At 41.6% G+C, this 21,779-nt stretch overlaps 1 protein-coding gene across 1 annotated transcript in view; it reads left to right on the top strand.

Moving 5' to 3' along the window:
• Positions 1 to 3,619, top strand: part of brinp2 (bone morphogenetic protein/retinoic acid inducible neural-specific 2) — a 177,703-nt gene extending 174,084 nt beyond the window's left edge. Inside the window, exons 7-8 of the mRNA XM_056293300.1 lie at positions 2,347 to 2,653; positions 2,798 to 3,619. Coding sequence (XP_056149275.1) covers positions 2,347 to 2,653; positions 2,798 to 3,619 — 1,129 coding nt within the window. The remainder of the gene's footprint in view (positions 1 to 2,346; positions 2,654 to 2,797) is intronic.
• The last annotated feature ends 18,160 nt before the right edge of the window (positions 3,620 to 21,779 follow it).

Genomic DNA, 21,779 nt, shown 5'->3' with positions numbered 1-21,779 from the left:
AGCCCCTGCGTAGCATCAATCATCAGCCAGACACTCACTACAAATGGGATTATGTTAAATTAAAAGCTAAAACATTATCATCTCTGCTGTCCCACATGCACTTGTTTCCGCCCCTACCTCCACTCTCTTGTTCCCCTACTATTCTGTTGAGCACAATGGAGTTTGCTATAATCAAAGGAGAAGCAGTCACGGTCATTGAGGAATTGATTTGCACTAAATGAAGGACATTTGCAGGATCCCTCTTACTTGAAGATGAGAAAGGCTTTAAGGCTACCTGTTGATTAAGGAAGTAATTGCTCAGCATGCTGCTCTTACCTCCCCGTTATTCTTCTTATTGTGTTGTTAAGGGGCATTCAATTATCAAGATTCAAGGTTGAATATCGCTCTAGCTGCTATATCGTGGCATTCGGCATGTTGACAAAAATCTTGATAAATAAGGCTTGGTTTTAGAAATGTACATGAGAATGGGTCACAGCCCTGCTGCTGGTGGTTTCACGTTTACTTGTGGTAAGAGTAGCCTTGTTTCAGTGAGTTCCACTTCCGTTCCTGAGCTTAAAATGTTTGAATTTAAGGAATTAAGTTATCAGTAGATCAAAGTATCCCCTGAACAGACTTAGTTGTCCAACTCAATTAGTTTAAAACTGCAAATTAATTTCCCACTGCAGTCACCACTTGGCAGAGGCATCCAGGTTGTGTCTGCACTGAGCTCGTTCTTCATCCCGAGGTTTTCTACATTGGCAGACTATTTAGAACTCCAATGTCTTGTGAGGCCTACTTGATTTTTGATGAGGAAAATTGCATGGCCATGTCAACAAAGACCACAACTGTAAACAAATTCACCACAAACATTAAAACACAACATTTTGAACTGCTCGAATTAAGACACCTCAATCAATCCGTTCAGTTGAGACAGAGTTGAGTTGATTTCATCTCGGTGAGTGTGTGACGATCTTGGTACTGGAGATGGCGCAATAGTCCAAAGGCCATTTATATCACCTTATTGTCTTATGTGTCAGAGCCCTGTTAATGTGTAACAGCAGTAACAGCCTGGAGAGAGCTCATTACTACCACAGGCACAATGGTCAAATGACATCACTTATTAGGCTATATTGAGGGCTATATATAAAGCAACTGCAGAATAATAAAATATTTCAGGCAGACTGAAAGGAAAGATGTGTTAACTATTTCCCTGTTCACCATGAGGGCTGGCAATGCTCAGCTTCTTGGGAATTTAAGGAACTAGTTTGCTTAAGTCAACTGGCATATGTATGGAATGAAAACTGTAATGACGGCATGTAAGCAGTTATAATAGCTGCCATTGGACACAATTTTGACCCACATCAACCAGAAATGAACTGTACACCAAAGATTAAATCCATACTTCAAGCTCTCTGAATGTAATGTTTTGTAATTCTATAAATCCAGTATCTGCCAGCCAACTTCCCACTCAACACCTTTTACAACCACTTTTTAGGGAGCACAGCCAATTCTTTTCAGAGTTGTGCCCAGTAAAACAATATGTAGTGCCAAGCACCACTTTCAGCCAAATCAAATAATGATCCTATCATCATATACGGCAGTAAATTTTTCCTCTTAATTCAAAGACTATTGCTTGGTTTTGGCAGAGAGCATCACATCTCTGGGGTACAACATAGCGAACAACTTGTATTACCAACCGATAATCCAAGGCATGTCTAATATCCTGATATCACCTTGTTATATCTTATATCAAGAGAATTTTTTTTTTGAGCTGCTAAGATGAGACCATCTTGTGTTCAATCTAACAGGCAGTAAGCTCAACCTAATGCTATCTACTAAAATAGCTAACTTACAATCATGTTAAGTTTGTAGTGGTCTATTAATTTATTCTTAGACGGTAGATTGATACAGTCACAGACAAAAGTTATTGATTAACAGACATACCAGATAAGGTGTCAACAGTTCCTTTCTACTTTTCAACATGCAACAGCCCTGGATATAATGCTATTTCAATCCTTGTAGTTGTGTACCACCTTGTTGTATGCTACTGCTTACTGATCACGTTTATAAATCGAGGCATTAACAAATAGTTCTCACTTTGTTCATAAGTTGTGGTTGACCAGAGTCAAATTCTTACTTTATTTCAAATTATACAATTGTACTATATGTCTTCAAGCATGCTCAATAATCCAGGTAAGGAAATCACAGAAAGTTAAATCATTTCCTCTGGATATGTTTATTGAGAGACATTTATTCTCTCAATAAATGTTGTGTCCAGATGAACTGATTCAACTTTCTGTGAATTGTACTTTATGTTGGATTGTACTGACTATAGTATTGTAGCAATTATTGTCTTTCTTATTCCAGGCCTGTCAGGTTTTGGCTGAATAGGGCCCAGTCTCTGCTCTATTGCAGTGAGCATAATGCTCTTGGCTCCTTCTCTGAAGAGGTCCAGAGCTGCAGCTGCCCTGTGGAGCAACTCTCCTGCCAGGGAGTCATTCCCTGCTTTGTGGGTGTTTCCTCCACATCATGTTCCTCCTGTGCTGCTGACAACGTGACCCGCTGTGGTGCATGTCACCATGGCAGCCTCCTTCTCCTTGGTTCCTGTCGGCCCAGTATTGCAACATCCCTGGACCACTACCTGAACTTTGACCTGGATATGCCTGACACTGAGGTTTCCAGAACTTTTCAAAATGAATTAATTTGTGTGTTGTTTATAAATCTGTTTATCCATCTATTTGTGTATTTATTAGATATGCATCCACCTGTCAACATATGTGTGTACATTTAACCTTACAATATATAATTTATTCTCTAGGTGAGGTATCTGCTTCAGCGTCTAGACAGCAGGATAGAGGTTCATGCCATCTACATCAGTAATGATGTCCGTCTAGGCAGCTGGTTCAACCCTGCCTGGAGGAAAAGGATGCTGCTCACACTGAAAAGCAACAAAAACAAGTCCAATCTCATTCATATGCTCATGGGCATCTCTTTCCAGATTTGCTCTACTAAGAATTCAACACTGGAACCTGTGCCTGCAGTTTATGTGAATCCTTTTGGGGGCAGTCACTCGGAGAGCTGGTTCATGCCGGTGAATCAGCCCGATTTCCCTGATTGGGAGAGAACTCGATTGGATGCTGTGGTCACATCCCAGTGTTATAACTGGACACTGTCCCTGGGCAACAAATGGAAGTCCTTCTTTGAAACAGTACACATCTACCTAAGGAGCCGAATTGTCACCGATGACCCAACAGTCAATGAGACGCTCTTCTACGAACCATTGGACCTGGATGACCAGACATCTAACCTAGGGTACATGAAGATTAACACACTGAAGGTTTTTGGATACAGCATGCACTTTGATCCTGAGGGCATAAAGGATTTGATCCTCCAGCTAGACTACCCCTACACAAAGGGCACTCAGGATGCAGCCTTTCTGATGCTGTTAGAGATGAGAGACCGAATCAATCGGCTATCGCCGCCTGCACCACAGCCATTGGACTTGTTCTCATGCTTACTGCGCCACCGGCTCAAGCTTTCAGCTGGCGAGGTTGCAAGGATCAAGGAGTCCCTGCAAACCTTCAATTCCAAGTTGCCAAATGCCTCTCCTGAACCTGAGCTAGCTCAGCTGTGCAGCTAGCTAAATCAGCCAAACCTAGCTCTCAAGCTATGATCGGGATTGAGTGCCACACTTAAAAGGGGGAGTTGATGTTGATTCAGGGGGACCTAAAGATGGAAAGGACGTTTGATAGAGTTTGGACAAGTGATGTCTAGAACGCAAATAGTCTGAAGGGTCTTCTTTCCCAAACATCTAAAAGGGTAGGTTTTTCTTATGGTCCTGTATGTTGGTTTTCCAGTATGTGCCAATTGTCACATTTTTTCTTTTTTCTTTTTTTTATTGGGGGGCCTTGAAATTCCTGCACTGCCCTGTGGCTTTCAATAGAGTCATGTTTGGACTGTTGGGAGAAGATCAAATACCGAGACTCTCTTTTAAAGACTCTAGAAAGCCTCGAGGCTTACTTTGCTATTACTGCCCTGCTTCTGACAGCACAAACTGTACCATTGGATGAAGCTAAGACACTGTTGCACAGTGACAGTGTTGTGAGTTGGAGACCTTGGGGACAGTGGTGATTATGTCATTATGTGCACCTAAGACATTTGCCTTGCAAAGTTAAAGGTAATTTTGTTATGTAAAGCAAAACTCTTGGAGAGCCCAGAAAAATGGTTTTATTGAAGAGGATTTCCCCTTTTCTAACCCCAATTTTCTTTGGTGACAGAGAGATCTCTGGGGAAAGGGAAAAGGGAAAATATGAGTCATGTATCAGTTGTTATGCTTAACAGTTTAAAACTTTAAAAATCCTGAACCCTGTTAAAGTCTTTGAATATTTCTTTTTAATTCCTGCCATCCATTTTATCTGGCATTTGAAATCTTGTACGATAAGTATCTGTGCTTAAGTGGGAAGCCCATAAGTGACGTTCTGTATTTGGCAGTGTAACTATACCAAAAGAAAGTGAACACAGCAGCAACCTTAATGGCAAAATGTTTTAAATGTTGAGTTATTTTTTTGATCTAACATCATAAATAAATCTTCTGATGTGGTGACAAAAAAGTCAGCAGATATAGTGCTGTAAATATTGCTCCATCTAACCTAAGGTGTGAAGAAGTACACATTGCTTTATAGATAACCAAGTGCAAAGACCAAAAAAATATTTATGACGGAACAAATCATGCCTTATACAAGAGTCAATGTTAAGATAAGAAGCACATTTTGTTTCTGTATTTGATTTCCCAGAAAAGGCTGCATTGCATTTTATATGTCAATATTTTTAACACGAGAACACACATTTTGAAGAATACGTGGTGATGTAGCCTTTACCTGTTAATGCTAACCACAATATCTGCAGGGCTTTTTGTTTGTTTGTTTTCGCTTTTGATTTGATGTTGTGCAGCTTTTAGTCACTATAATGACACTAATTATGCCATTTAGCTACTATCCACATCACACAGTGGTATTTTCATACTCTCAGTGTTCTGCAAACACCTCTTATCCGATGTAAGTCACTGTTTCAGAAATGGACAAACTGACTGATACTTTTCTTTACAACACATTGTCAATGATTTGGCTTAGTTTCAAGTCCATAAAACAATTTCTTCTGTATTTTTTTGCAGAGCAGTGATATTTCTCGAGAACCGCAACCTTACCAAGATCATACTTGACATGATATGTGTTGATATCACAAATTTAACACCGAAAATGGATCAACAACTCTTTTTTCAGATTCCTTCTATGCCAAGCTCACTATGTTAAAATGTTGTTGATTTGTGTGAAATCCTCCAACAATCAAAAATTCCTATCTAAACATCCTTGCATAAAAGAACTATGCTATTTTTATTTGTCCGTTAATGGTACAATTTTGTTTTGGGCTACACAAACCGTTATACTGACACAAACTGGTTCTTTTTTCAGTGTGTTGATAAGTAAACTTCAGATTTTCTCCACTGTCCTCACTGTATAAAGGCTGAGAAAACACACACAGAACGTTACCATATAACCAACGCATAAACTTCCAATTACTCTCGGCCCCTCATCATAAAATAAATGTCCCCTTGTCCATGGAACGCAGCGTTTTTTTTTACAAGATGAAAAGCCAATTTCCTGGGTTGTCAAGGATTGAAGGAGAACCAAATGCGCACTGTCGCATCACATCAGGCCGCTGGTCCATCTGAGAGAAAGAGAACGAGAGAGGAAATAGAAAGGACAAGACGGGGAAAGAAAGGGAGAGCAAGAGAGAAAGACAATCAGGTCTGCAAACTTTAGCAGCCTGTATTTTCTTCTCGCTCATAATGAGATGGCGAAGGAGTCACTCTGCATCGAGTTAATAAACAGTTATTCATCTTCGGTGTGGCGGTCAGAAAACAGGAGTGGGTTTGCCCTTGGGCTAATCTGCAGGCCAGTGGAAGACAGCCAATCCATCAGAACAGGATTTAGACTGCATCCTACAAAATTTCTGAACCTCCCAATGAGAGAGGGAGAATATAAGAAAATGCACAAGTGCAAAGGTGAGAAACACACTGAGAGGAAAAGATTAAATGGAAAAGGAAAGAGAAGGAGAGATTGTGAGAGAGCATAGGTGAAAGGGGCTTGCCTACTGGTTCTCTTATGATTTATGATGCTTAGAAAGTTAGACGGATTGAATTAATGAGGCAGATTTGGTCAAATTGACTGGTATGTGTGCATATATTTTGTGTTTTACCTGGAGGTCATTGGGAACAGTCCTCCATAATAGCATGGTTTTGGAGTTTCAAACTGCGTTATTACGAATGTATCCCGAGAGACGTTTCATTGACGTTTGCTGACGGAGAGAGAGAAACAAAGTTAATGCTCGTGTGACCTTGAGAGCGAGAGAGAGGGACATGGGCAAAGTGAGTCCACCTTACGTTATCATAAGAGTCGGGTGTCACCGGCATCGCTGAATGCAGACAAATCTAAAATTCAACCCAAAAATGCCACATCAGTCTCACATGACGGCCTGCTTACAAACAAATGCAAAATGAATAATTTCCTGACTTACTACCCGAGCTTTCGCTTGGCTAATTTGTTCATCACCTGCAACCAGGAATGGATGATGCCAAATAACAAACAACGCGTTCACTAACGGCAACATGGCACAGTTTGTTGTTTGTTTTTTCCACTATTACACAGCCACTTTCGGTACACTCTTTTTCAGCAGATTTTTGTGAGCCTTTTCATCATTTGTGTTACATTATACACAGACAAAGCACCATTATGAGTGGGGATGCATGTCTGCATTTGACAGACAACCACTTACAAAGTCAAGCAGGCCTCTCCTTTAAAATGTTTACTCTTGAAATCCATATCATAGAACAGTTTTTCCTCCTTTCTCTTCTTTGCATCATCTATCTATCTATCTATCTATCTATCTATCTATCTATATATCTCTCTCTCTCACTTTCCTCAAGAAGCACCTCTTATCTATATTTGTGTATTTGTCGGTGTGTCTATCCGTCTCCTCTTGAAGCACTTCAATCTACCTCTCTTTCCTCAAGAAGCACTTCTGTCGTTATTTATGTCTATTTCTCTCTCCTCAAGTATTTCAATCTAGATCTGTCTGTCTGTCTGTCTTTCCTTAAGAAGGACTTCTGTCTATAGCTATCTGTTTGTTTGTCTGTCTGTCTGTCCCGTCTCTCTTAATCTCTCTTTCTGTCCTCAAGAAGCACTTCTGTCTATATATCTCTATATCTGTCTATCATCTGCCTGTGTCTGTCTGTCTGTGGGTCTGTGTCTGTCTGTTTGTCTGTCTGTGGGTTTGTGACTGTTTGTGGGTCTGTGTCTGTCTGTCTGTCTGTCTGTCTGTCTGTCTCTCCTTCTGTAACTGAGACAGCACCTTGTCCTTGACCGTCTCTCTGGTGCATGTGGCTTGTGTCTGAGCACTCAGGAGGCTTTACAACACTTCTGTTTTCTCACTGTTGATCCATATGCTCCCCCCCCCCTACTTTAGAGTGAGAATGAGTGAGAACGACAAAGGAGGAAAATTAAAAATGTGTAAGAAAAAATGACGAAACGGGAGGGAATGAGAAAAGCAAAGAGAACAAAGGATGACAAATTGTAAAAGCGAAACAGGCAGACAGGCTGGATGACATGCAAATGCTCGGTGGGGGAAATGGCCGTCCCTCGCGATTGCAGCTCTGTCATTTCATTTGAGGTTTGGCCTGTGAACACAGGCTGGATGACATGCAAGAAAACTGGACAATTTGTCCTTTTGGGCCGAGTCGAGGAACTGCTGTCAAAGTTGTAAAGGCAGGCAGACCCAGATACAGAGACGGAGGGGAGCTTGTTTCGTTGTCTCTTTGCCCACGGTATTTTCATTTGGGTCAAGTACAAAATTATCCACCGCAGCCCAAGCGAGAGGGGAGACAGTACGTGAAGTGATATGGAGCTGAAAGCCAGATAGTCCAAGTGAAAGAGAGCAGAATTATCTTTCTGTATACTTCTGGATGATATCAAGAAAGAGTAGCATCACAGACTAATCACTTAGGACATGGACGAATGAAGACAGAAAGCAGGACTGGACTGTAGGATGGTGGGAAAAGAAGCTAGCTGCAGTCTGGTTTCTATTAAGCTGGTCACACAAAACAAAAACCCACTATTTTTCAGCTCTACACAAAACACATTGAATATCAGAGGTCATACTTTCTCTGAATCAGAAAAAAAACCACTGGAAACCATATTTTCTTTCCCCAAATGGAAGAAGGACAGAGAGAGCAGAGATGGTTTTCAGAGAAGGAAGGGAGAAATTCATGGTTTGACATTGGCACAACGAAGCTAAAGGAGAGTTTGTAAGCAGAGGATTAAACCATTCACACTGTGGGCACAATATGAGCCATGCCAGTGTTTATCATGGTCACACTGACCAACATCGCCGATTTCTTTACTGACGTCTTGTCACCACATTTCAGCTTTTTACTTGACATAAACACACATTTATAAATAGACAGAGATAACAGACCTTTGTTCTGATGTTCTGGGCAGTCTGACTCAACAATGAAACTAACATTTAAACCAAAAATACAGTTTCATTTACCCATTTAAACTGATGCATGGTGGATATTTTAACTCGAATTCTTCTTTTTTTTATTTACTGGCACAAGAATATAGTACAAAAGTACAATTATAAACGAACAGGTATTTTCATATTTTTCACAACATTATTATCCCAAACCCACTTTCCCTCAAACCAGGGCTCCTATGAGCCCACTCGGTAATTCCCAATCACACAGTCCTCTTTGATGAGATAAGAGAGTGTGGTGCACATGGAAGATTTGGCATGTTAAACATGGAATTAAACTAAGGGATCACAGACACAGAAACAGAAATAACAATCACAGACACAAACAAATACTAGAAAAGAAGAGTTAGTAGTTGCTGACATTCAGGCCATTATGGTGGACTATTGAAGATCCGAAGCTCAGGAGGTGAAGCCAGTAGACAGGGCGTGCACACTACTGCACACGCAAAACCTTCCTAAACACATAGACACCGGCATCTAATACGGGCTCTGTGTGGCAGACAGGCAGCAAGTTGCACCATTACTGTGACACCCTACCAGGGGAAGCTGATCAGCATAATTGACCTATGGTCTCCAATGAGAGTAAAATCTATTGGAGGAACCTCTCAGTGTAAATTTAATTTTCTCCAGTTTTAGCAGAGAGAGAGAGAGAGAGAGAGAGAGAGAGAGAGAGAGAGAGAGAGAGAGAGAGAGAGAGAGAGAGAGAGAGAGAGAGAATAAGTATTAAGCGGCCAAGATTTAAAGGGACAGTACACCCCAAAATCAAAAATACATGTTCCTCTAACCTGTAGTGCAATTTATCCATCTAGATTGTTTGGTGTGAGTTGCTGAGTTTTGGCAATATCAGCCATAGCGATGTCTGGATTCTCTCCAATACAATGGAACTGGATGACTCTCAGCTTGTGTATAGATAACCAAGATAATCAAATATAAATAATCAAGGCACCAAAAAAGGTGTAGGTGTAGTTCGGTCTAAGAAAAGAGTTCCTACATGGAACACCCACAACAATGTCTGTGAATTATTTTGAGTAACTGAGTCATGATTCCTGGAAAGAGAAATTGCTGTTGAGTTTTTCAAATGTATTTTTTTGGCGCTTGGAGCAACACAAGCTGAGTGCCTTCCAGTTTCATTGTATTCGAGAGAAGGCAGACACCTCTATAGCTGATATCTCCAAAACTTGGCAACTCACACCAAAATGACCTGGATGGATAAATAGCACTAGAGGGAAGAGGAAAAACATGGGGTTTTTTTGCTTTTTTTTGAGTAAACGGTCCTTTTAAATTAAGGTGGCAGTGTGGACTTCCATAGAAGGAGAATTTTCCTAAGGGCAATCAAGGAGGTGAACATGATAACTTTTGGGTAGTTTTAGTAGTGACTTCATCTAGAGGTCTACTGAAGATAGCTACATGAGGAGACGAAGGAACTTCAACTGCTAAAATTTCTGAGACTGCATCAAAAAATGATTGCCAGAATCGAGTCAATTTGGGGCACGACCAGAACATGTGAGTCAGATCACAGGGGGCTTGTGAGCATCCATTACATCTACCATCTAATCTCTCTGGAGATCTGGAAAGTTTAGCCTTGCTATAATGGAGTCTATGAAGTACCTTGAACTATATAAGGCTAAGCCTAACGCAGCTGGAGGATGAGTTGACATGACAGCTCTTAGGGCTTCTTCCTAGAAATCATCAGAAAAGGTAATCTGCAGTTCATTCTCCGTCGGCTCTGATGTTGTTAATGATAGACTCATCCGATGGGGATGAGAGGTCATAAAAGCAGGAGACATGCCCCTAGGTTCTGGCTCTAAATACAAAATCTACGCCCTTGGGGGGGGGGGGTTGAGGAACCGGGACCGAGGTGAGTGGGTTCTAGCAAAATCCCATATCTGAAAATAGCTAAAAAAATAAATAAATAAATAAAAATTCAGAGCTACCTAAATCGAAAACTGTGTGCAATTGATCACAGCTGGCCAACAGGCTGTATATACAGACGTTTTCTAGGCAATGGATGCTTTTTCTCTCTAGAGAAGTAAATCAAAGGTCAATTCCAGCTGGCCAAAAAAAAAAAGGATTATTGCAAATAGGCATCACCTGGAGAAGAGTAAACCACCCATACTGATGCCTAATCTGTGCCCAGATTCTCAGAGTGCCGATAACAATGTGGTGGGATGTGTATTGTGAGGGGCAGGGTGCTGCATGCCAACAGTATGGATGTTCTATGCACATAAAACATTTACATTTTCTGTATAGCAAAGAATTTCAGATGTCAACACACATTAGACAGAGCTGGACGTGAGGGTTTTTCCGTAGGATGCTAAGGTCCATCTCTGATTAAAGGCTGACAGAATCTGAATTAGGACAAAATGAAAGAATCCATTTGCTTTAGCTTGATGTAACAGCTACCATCTGTGGGAAATGATTTTGTGTCACCCCCCCCCCCCCCGGGTAAATTAGGGATGTAAAATGTCACGAGGGAGATGAATCCTATTGACTCTCGTCCACTTCTTTCCCCACATCAGCACCCCTCTTTCAGTTCATTCTCAGAGCCCACCGAACACTGGAACTGATCAGAAGGTTGCAAAATGGCGACAGATCAGACAGCTTCATAACCGAGGATAACTCCCTATTTTATTTCGGCTTTGAGTGGACTTGAGTTGAAAAGTATCTAATCTGCAAGTTGTCGCACTGACTACATTAATTTTCAATTTCTGGTAAGGCTTTTATGCAACGAAAAAAGAAGACGTTTTTGGTACGACAGGGCTTTTACAGCTCACTGAGAATATGACGGGACTCTGCCCTGTTTCACTACAGCAGTGGTTTTCAATCAGGTCCTCAGGAACCCGCAGGGCAGCTGGTTTTCTGTTTGATCAGGTAGTTAACTGCATTCACCTGTTGTTTCAGGTATTCCAGCCATCTAATCAGGGTTTTGTAGACTTGCTACAAGTGAATATAATAAACTCCCTAGAAGAATTGAAAACCAGATATACTGTAAGCCCCCGAGGACCTGATTGAAAAGCACTACAGTGCAGTTATGAAAGGCATTAAAAAAATAAAAAGGATTGTAGTCTTGTTTATTTTGGTTTCCTACAAATCAAGATGACTGAAAAATTCTTGTCACAAATTTAAGGAACTCGGACCTGTGGCTTGTGAGAGAGGTGCACTAAAGGTCTGACTCGAGGGAAACAGGAAGCAAATGAATCTGTAAAGAAAAACGGTGGTAAATTGTGAAGCTGACCTGACAAATAACTTAATAACTGAATACAGCAAAATAAATTACTTTGACCATTTTGACACACTGAATAATGGGCATTTGACTTGCCTCGTTGTTCAACTCTTGGTCAAAAGTAATTCTATCTCCCAATTGGACGATGTGACAGCTTGTGAGTTGACAATGTTTATTTATTTTTAACCTGTGTACATATGGAAGCTGCTGTGCAACCCCACAAACAACCAGTTCTGATATACCTACCAGTCAGCTCTATAATGATATGCTTTTTATTCTCCTGAGTTTGAAGCTCAGAAATATTTCTCTGTGTTTTAAAGAGGATGTACATGTTCTTATATTAAATGATGAAAGTTGAGTCAAGTGTTTTTTTTTCTTCTCTTCATATTCCTTAATTTAAAAAAACGAAATGCATTTTGTATTGTATCAGTTAAGGGAATCGTGAATGTATGGCATGTGACAGTAGCTATATCCCAATGGTCAATGAAATGCTGCCATGAGAAAAAAAGTTATGGAGAATAAAACAGAGATTAGAATAAATAAATTAAGGCGTCCGGGTAGTGTGGTGGTCTATTCCGTTGCCTACCAACATGGGGATTGCCAGTTTGAATCCCCGTGTTACCTTGGTCGGGCATCCCTACAGACACATTGGTCGTGTCTGCAGGTGGGAAGCCAGATGTGGGTATGTGTCCTGGTTGCTGCACTAGCAGCGCCTCTGGTCAGTCGGGGTGCCTGTTCAGGGGGGAGGGGAAACTGGGGGGAATAGTGTGATCCTCCCACATGCTACATCCCCCTGGTGAAACTCCTCACTGTCAGGTGAAAAGAAGCGGCTGGCAACGCCACACGTATTGGATGAGACATGTGGTAGTCTGCAGCCCTCCCCGGAGCAGCACAGGAGGTGGAGCAACAACCGGGACAGCTCGGCCAGGTACAATTGGGGAGAAAAAAGGGGTAAAATCCAAAAAAAAAAAAAATTCTTATTTTTCCATCATTACCCACATGAGCGTTGAAGCCCCCAGCAGAACTATAGAGTCCCCAGACGGAACCCTATCCAGGACACCACCCAGAGACTCCAAGAAGGCCGGATATGCCAAACTGCTATTCGGTGCATAAGCACACACAACAATCAGCGCGTTCACCGTAGCAACTCGCAGTTGTATAGAGACGACCCTCTCATTCCCCAGGAAGAACTCCAACATGGCGGCGCTCAAACGGGGACATGTGAATATCCCCACACCCGCCCGGCGCCTATCACCTTGGCCAACTCCAGAAAAGTAAAGAGTCCAGCCCCTCTCCAGGAATTTGATACCAGAGCCCATGCTATGTGTGGAGGTGAGCCCAACTATATCTAGTCGGTACCGCTCCACCTCCCACACCAGCTCAGGCTCCTTCCGTGCCAGAGAGGTGACATTCCACATCCCAAGGACCAATCTGCAATGCTAGAAGTCAGCACGCCCCGGTCCCCACCTTTGCCTGCCACCCAGCCTGTGTTTGCATCCCACCCCAATCCTCATCCCCGCGTGTGGTGGGTCCAGGGGTGATTAGGGTGAGGAGCTCGGCCGCTGCTCCTTCGCATCAAAAAAGGTGCCAGTTGAGGTGGTTCGGGCATCTGAATGGATGCCTCCTGGGCACCGTACTTTGGAGGTTTTCTGGGCACATCCAACTGGGAGGAGACCCATAACTCACTGGAGGGACTACATGTCCAATCTGGCCTGGGAACGCCTTGGGATCCCCCAAGGGGAGCTGGTAGGCGTTGCAGGGGAGAGGGATGTCTGGAGTGCCCTACTTCGCTTGCTGCCACTGCAACCCAACCCCGGAGAAGTGGCTGATGATGAGATGAAATGAGATGAGATTTTCTGATGTTTGATGTGTTTTGGCTCTGATACAACTTTTTTTAGTTTCCTCTTTTCCTAGTTCCATTTTTCCTAGTTCCCTTTGGATCATGGAAATCCAATCTGCTCTACTTCAGGTTAAACATCTGAGTATCTAGAACTTAAATGTGGCCCCTATCAGCATCTGTGATTGCTATTTCCAATTTGAGTTTGAGGTTTTTGAGTTTTACCTTGGTCCAAGAGAGCAACATTCCAGTCACAGTTGAATAACCATCAGGATAGATTAAAACCCCTGTCAAAAACTGCTTACAGGAAAAAAATAAGAAAAAAAAGTTGGACAGGAAGAGAATGTAAAAATACAGAATGAAATTGACATGCAAACCTCTGTCCACGCTCGGGCAAAGATCTGTGAATCGATAGGCTGATGGAGGGCTGACAGAATGACAGCTCCATGCCGATTCCTGAAGGACACGCAGGGAAAGATGGGGAGAGAGAGAGAGAGCGAGAGAGAGACAGACAGACAGAGACAGGGAGAGACAGAGAGACACAGGGAAAAGAGGAAGGCAGGAGAGCAGGATACTGAAAGGAGATGACAGCCGGGGTAAACGAATGGTAATTGTTTGCCAAGTGGAAGTTCTCAGTTCAGGGTGAAAACCCGGGCCCAAGTCACTTCTCAACCCCTCTATGCATTGGTGTCACCAGTCTGTTATGCTGTCAGCATGCACATCTAAAAACATGGTGCACGAATCCTCACAGGCATGCTCAGAGAAAAACACAGACATTTGGCACACATAAGGACAAAAACAGGCACGAGTAAACTCACAAATCCAACACCACACATACAGAAATTATGCCTCATGAACTTAATAACTAATATCCTCCGTTCTCATCATATTATTTATTTATTTATCAGTCTATAAAATCTAAACTGTAATGGGTTAAATGGGTTATCCTTCGTCTATAACTTATGCTGTGCATCTTTCCCTTACCCTGGGCCATCCATGACGTGAACATCCAAACCTATACTCATCACTGTGACGATGAATCACAAACACATTTCATGTTTTATCGAGTTTTGAGGCTATCTGGGAATTATTTGTGAAGATGGGGTGAACTTTCATTCATATGCTGACTCAGCTCCATCTGTAAGGCCAAACAAACAAAGTGCTATCTGTGTTTTTATAATTGCCTTGCTGATATCAATGAATGAACAGCAGGTTTTTTTAAGTTAAATAAGAGTAAGAAAGAAATATTGCTAATTCAGTAAATATTATACTGACTGACTATAGTCTGTTAATAGAGGAATCTCAAGATTTACTCTTTTAGCACTGCTTTTCATTAAAAAACACCCTGTTGCTCTTAAGTGTATTCAAGCTCTTTATTTTATCCCTTTTAATCTCCTACTTTTTAATGTTTTTTTTTACAATTAATTCACTCTCGTTTTCTATCACTCTGGTTTTATCTGTCGCGTTCATCTTTTGTTATTGTTTTATCATTTCATCTTGTGTTAATCACATTTTTTTTGTTATCCCATATGGGAAAAAAAACTATAAAAAAGCTTTGTTGTCGTTAGCTGACAAACTCAGATATGGGATACGAAGCTCAGTCAGGTTAACTTCGTGTCAACGAATTTAGCTAGTAGCATATTTGCCACAGGTCCCAGCACATCATATCTGTCAGTTTACATACCCCACCAACAGAAAAACTGAAACAAATTTACTGCACTTGAAAAACAAGAGAGAAAAGAAAAGTTGCAAACCTGTTTCAGCTAGCATCACATATGATAATACCCTGAACCAGTTATAATTAAAAGCAATGTGGACTAGTGCACAGATAGAAGGTGAAGGGTTTCAAGTCCATTAACAGAATGGTTTAAATTGTCAAATAACTGCCTCATAAAGACAAAGGAAAATTCTGGGTTTTTTTTTACAATATGTATGCCAGCTAACTTGTTTGCATATCTAGCTAGGTTACTGGCCCTAATTACATCAGTAAACGTAGCAATACATAAAGATAAAGCTATCCGCACTTAAATTACAATTGTGCCTCAGTGCCAGTTTTGTACATCACTTCCTTTATAAATTGATCGCTCAAAAACAACGATGACCCTGTCTTGTCAACAATGTACCATTAGCAAAACTGAAGTATGGGCCTTGTTAACATGACGATGTGGTCATTCAGTCTATAAACAGTTCTTGCTATCCAAACTAAGTCAAAGATAGCATCTCGACATATTCAAAATTTCTGCACTTTTCAACGGGACAAACGCATGGTCTATATCTCTAGTATGTAGTAGAAAGAGTCGTATAATGGAGTAACATTAATTTTTGTGGTGTTAAGCCTTTGGGAAATCTGGTCCAGCCCCGCGCAGCTTGTCTACAGCTAAATCAGTTTGGTTTGGGCTTTTGAATTTGGAAATTCACCTGACACTTGGTTTTACAAACTGTGACAGGACAGGACATGGCCTATCTGCCATTGAGTCCAAGTATGTGTATGTGATCATGAGTTCCAATTGGAGATTGGGGGAAAAAAAATATATATAGTACATGATTTGACTTTTTTTTTTAATTTGATTTATCTACACATATAAAACAAATCATATTGTGGGGGAGAGATGCTGAGTATATTGGGAGAAGGATGCTGAATATGGAGCTGCCAGGGAAGAGGAAAAGAAGAAGGCCAAAGAGGAGGTTTATGGATGACAGATAGGTGGCTGGTGTGACAGAGGAAGATGCAGAGGAAAGGAAGAGATGGAAACGGATGATCCGCTGTGGCGACCCCTAATGGGAATAGCCGAAAGTAGTAGTAGTAGTAAATATGAAACAAAGCAAGAAAAACACACACAAAAAAAGAAAATAAGCAAGCTATGGTGAGATTAAAAAAAAACAACCTCAGGGCTTATAGAAGGAAATTCACCTCAATGAGCATTATGAGCAAATACAAAAGTATTGTAATCCACAAAAGTTTAAAAAAAGCATGTAAACAAAATAAAAAAGCAAACATAAAATAAAGCAACATAAATCAAGCAAAAACAAAATAATATTTGTTTTCTTTCACATCATGTGGACAGTCAGTTGCATGTGTGTCGTTTACCTGGGGAAGAGACAGCACTAGGATGCACTATGGGAAGACAAGCCGGTGGAGGTAGTGTGATGTACTGAGCAATGTTCTGCGGGGGAAACCTTGGGTCATGGCATTCATGTGGCTGTTACTTTGACACGTACCACCTACCTAAGCATTGTTGCAGACCAAGTACACCCCTTCATGGCAATGGTGTTCCCCGATGGCAACAGCCTCTTTTACCAGGACAATGCACCCTGACACACTGGAAATATTGTTCAGGATGGTTTGAGGAACATTACCGAGAGTTCAAGGTGTTACCCTGGACTCCAAATGTCCCAGATCTCAATCCAATCGAGCATCTGTGGGCTGTGCTGGAAAAACAAGTCTGATCCATGGAGGCCCCACCTCACAACTTACAGGACTTAAAGGATCTGCTGCTGATTTCTTGGTGCCAGATACCAGAGGACACCTTCAGAGGTCTTGTGGAGTCCATGCCTCGACAGGTCAGAGCTGTTCTGGTGGTATGAGGGGGACCTACACAATATTAGGCAGGTGGTTTTAATGTTTTGGCTGATCGGTGTATGCAGTGGATGATGTTGTGATCCGTAGTGAGAGTTGGGAGCATGTTGAGAACCTGGAGAGGTGGAGGAATGCACTGGAGAGAAGAGGAATGAAAGTTAGGAGTAAGACGGAATACATATGTATGAAAAAGAGGGAGGTCAGTGGAATGGTGAGGATGCAAGGAGTAGAGATGACAAAGGTGGATGAGTTTAAATACTTGGGGTAAACTGTTCAAAGTTATGGGGAATGCAAAACAGAGGTGAAGAAGAAAGTGCAGGCAGGGTGGAGTGGGTGGAGAAGAGTGTCAGGAGTGATTTGCGACAGAAGGGTACCAGCAAGAGTTAAAGGGAAGATTTACAAGATGGTTGTGAGATCAGCTACAGTATGGGATATTGTCAAGAGGAAGATGAGAGAAACCAGACCCAACCATGCAGATGAGCTGAAGACCGCTATCAAAGCAACCTGGGCTTCCATAACACCTCAGCAGTGCTACAGGCTGATTGCCTCCATGCCACGTCGCATTGATGCAGTAATTCGTGCAAAAGGAGCCCCAACGAAGTACTGAGTGCATAAATGAGCACACTTTTCAGAAGGTCGACATTTCTGTATTATAAATCCTTTTTTTGATTGGTCTTATGTAATATTCTAATATTTTGAAATACTGGATTTTTTATTTTCATGAGCTGTAAGCCGTAATCATCAAGATTAAAACAAAAAAGGCTTGACATATTTCACTTTATGTGTAATGAAACTAGAATATATGAAAGTTTCACTTTTTGAATTAAATTACGGAAAATAATGAACTTTTCCACAATATTCTAATTTTTTGAGCTGCACTTGTATGTTATACACTACCGTTCAAAAGTTTGGGATCACACAAACAATTTTGTGTTTTCCATGAAAAGTCACACTTATTCACCACCATATGTTGTGAAATGAATAGAAAATAGAGTCAAGATATTGACAAGGTTAGAAATAATGATTTGTATTTGAAATAAGATTTTTTTTACATCAAACTTTGCTTTCGTCAAAGAATCCTCCATTTGCAGCAATTACAGCATTGCAGACCTTTGGCATTCTAGCTGTTAATTTGTTGAGGTAATCTGGAGAAATTGCACCCCACGCTTCCAGAAGCAGCTCCCACAAGTTGGATGGTTGGATGGGCACTTCTTGCGTACCATACGGTCAAGCTGCTCCCACAACAGCTCAATGGGGTTCAGATCTGGTGACTGCGCTGGCCACTCCATTACCGATAGAATACCAGCTGCCTGCTTCTGCTCTAAATAGTTCTTGCACAATTTGGAGGTGTGTTTAGGGTCATTGTCCTGTTGTAGGATGAAATTGGCTCCAATCAAGCGCTGTCCACTGGGTATGGCATGGCGTTGCAAAATGGAGTGATAGCCTTCCTTATTCAGAATCCCTTTTACCCTGTACAAATCTCCCACCTTACCAGCACCAAAGCAACCCCAGACCATCACATTACCTCCACCATGCTTAACAGATGGCGTCAGGCATTCTTCCAGCATCTTTTCATTTGTTCTGCGTCTCACAAACGTTCTTCTTTGTGATCCAAACACCTCAAACTTGGATTCATCCGTCCACAACACTTTTTTCCAGTCTTCCTCTGTCCAATGTCTGTGTTCTTTTGCCCATCTTAATCTTTTTCTTTTATTGGTCAGTCTCAGATATGGCTTTTTCTTTGCCACTCTGCCCTGAAGCCCAGAATCCCGCAGCCGCCTCTTCACTGTAGATGTTGACACTGGTGTTTTGCGGGTACTATTTAATGAAGATGCCAGTTGGGGACCTGTGAGGCGTCTGTTTCTCAAACTAGAGACTCTAATGTACTTATCTTCTTGCTCAGTTGTGCAACGCGGCCTCCCACTTCTTTTTCTACTCTGGTTAGAGCCTGTTTGTGCTGTCCTCTGAAGGGAGTAGTACACACCGGTGTAGGAAATCTTCAATTTCTTAGCAATTTCTCGCATGGAATAGCCTTCATTTCTAAGAACAAGAATAGACTGTCGAGTTTCAGATGAAAGTTCTCTTTTTCTGGCCATTTTGAGCGTTTAATTGACCCCACAAATGTGATGCTCCAGAAACTCAATCTGCTCAAAGGAAGGTCAGTTTTGTAGCTTCTGTAACGAGCTAAACTGTTTTCAGATGTGTGAACATGATTGCACAAGGGTTTTCTAATCATCAATTAGCCTTCTGAGCCAATGAGCAAACACATTGTACCATTAGAACACTGGAGTGATAGTTGCTTGAAATGGGCCTCTATACACCTATGTAGATATTGCACCAAAAACCAGACATTTGCAGCTAGAATAGTCATTTACCACATTAGCAATGTATAGAGTGTATTTCTTTAAAGTTAAGACTAGTTTAAAGTTATCTTCATTGAACAGTACAGTGCTTTTCCATCAAAAATATGGACATTTCAATGTGATCCCAAACTTTTGAACGGTAGTGTATGTTTTGGAGACATTGGCACTGACGAAAAGACAGGAGGTGGAGCTGGAGGTGGCAGAGTTGAAGATGCTAAGACTTTCGTTGGGAGTGACGAAGAAGGACAGGATTAGGAACGAGTATATTAGAGGGACAGTTCAGGTTGGACAATTTGGAGACAAAGCAAGAGAGGCAGGATTGAGATGGTTTGGATATGTGGGGAGGAGAGATGCTGGGTATATTGGGAGAAGGATGCTGAAGATGGAGCTGCCAGGCAAGAGGAAAAGAGGAAGGCCAAAGAGGAGGTTTATGGCTGTGGTGAGGGAGGACATGCAGGTGGCTGGCATGACAGAGGAAGATGCAGAGGACAGGAAGAGATGGAAACTGATGATCCACTGTGGCAATCCCTAACGGGAGCAGCCGAAAGTAGTAGTAGTAGATGTGTATAGTGGATCTTTCACTGAAAAAGGGTTTCATAAGCCCATGCCTCAAGACATAACATTTATTCCATATTAATGCTGCATTACAACTTAGAAATCGAGATTTTATGACCTCCTACTAGAAAAAGTACAATGGAACGCCACTCAAACTCGGAATTCCTACTTTTAAACTCAGGATAAATCCACCTACCCCGACTTCATGGAGAAGCAGTTGTCTGACATCACACAACAATGGCAGCACCCATGGAGGCGCACAATGTTAAAGGTAAACTATCAACTAAGGCAACGTAAAGGATATTTGCCTGTATGTAATTAAAATAACACATACTATCATATAGCAAAATTTGCTCTGCATCTAAATTGTTTTCAAAATATGTCAACAATGTTATTAAGTAGCTGGTTATGGTAAGCAATCTCTGAAAGTTAACTGCACCAACGCTATTCCTCTGTTTCATTTATATATGCAAGGCAACTACACTGTTGACAATTCTATTGTTTATACACTTGCCAATAAAGACACCAGTTTATCACGGTCAGCCATGTTTTTTGTTTACGTTTGGCATCGTGCACCTGAATGCTTGGAGGTTGAAAATTGGAAATTCCAGCCTGGAAATTCCAACCTCGGACTTTGAATGGAACACAGTATAAGTCACTGACCTAGATCGCCACTAAGGAGTTTCACTTGCCAAAACGTTCAGTTCTTCTCCACTTACCATTCCTCTTTCTACTGCCAGCCAAAAACCTAATAGTGACAAATTAAGGATAAATAAAGTGAGAGAAACTCAGAAAAAAAAAATAAGAGACGAATGTAGAAAGTCGTTGGAGGGAAATGTGGGAGGATGCATAGTGTGACGGCAGAGATAGTGGCAAGAACCAAGATGTAACGCCAGGAACTAGAAAAAAAAATGAGAGAGGAACAATGCTGGAGATCTGAAGAAGGACCTTTACTAGAGAGAGAGAGAGAGAGAGAGAGAGAGAGAGAGAGAGAGAGAGAGAGAGAGAGAGAGAGAGAGAGAGAGAGAGAGAGAGAGAGAGAGAGAGCGAGCGAGAGAGAGAGAGACAGAGACAGAGACAGAGACAGAGAGAAACTGAGGGGGAGAAGCAACATGGCGAGGCACTCCATGGTCACAGATAAGGGAGCAAATAGGAGAAAGGAGTACGTGGGGCATTGACTCACCATGATGTCTTGAGGAAAGTGAGAAGAGTGGAGGTCTCAGAAGCTGTCTTCAAAATAATGAAATAAAAAAGAGAGCTGCCCTAGCTTGATCTCTACAATATGCTCCAGGCAATCGCACACAAAGTAAAAAGGACCCAAAAAAAAAAGACTCCAGCTAATAGGCAGCAATCATTTTGAAGATTACACCAAATGACCCAGAAATCTTTGAGGAGTTTCTGAAGATCTAAATGATGTAGGAGGTGTAAAGGTTTTTATATTCTTACAGGGTATAGGGGCACTGTTTGATGGTGTTGGGTTGGGGGAGGGACAATCTTAATCACGGCTTAGCAACAGCATGTAAGGAAAGAGTAAGACACATACAGGAGACACACAGTTGTGCACAATTACAAACATGTTGAATGGTTGTTTGTGGGTAAAAGACAACAAACGCAGCAGCCTCATGGAAATTCACAAGCAAGATGAGAAGATTGAGT

This window comes from Lampris incognitus, chromosome 14 (genome assembly GCF_029633865.1).
Source record: "Lampris incognitus isolate fLamInc1 chromosome 14, fLamInc1.hap2, whole genome shotgun sequence".
In the NCBI taxonomy this organism is placed as follows: domain Eukaryota; kingdom Metazoa; phylum Chordata; class Actinopteri; order Lampriformes; family Lampridae; genus Lampris; species Lampris incognitus.
Note: the sequence above shows the minus strand (reverse complement) of the source record. Positions and strands in the feature narration are given on the sequence as shown.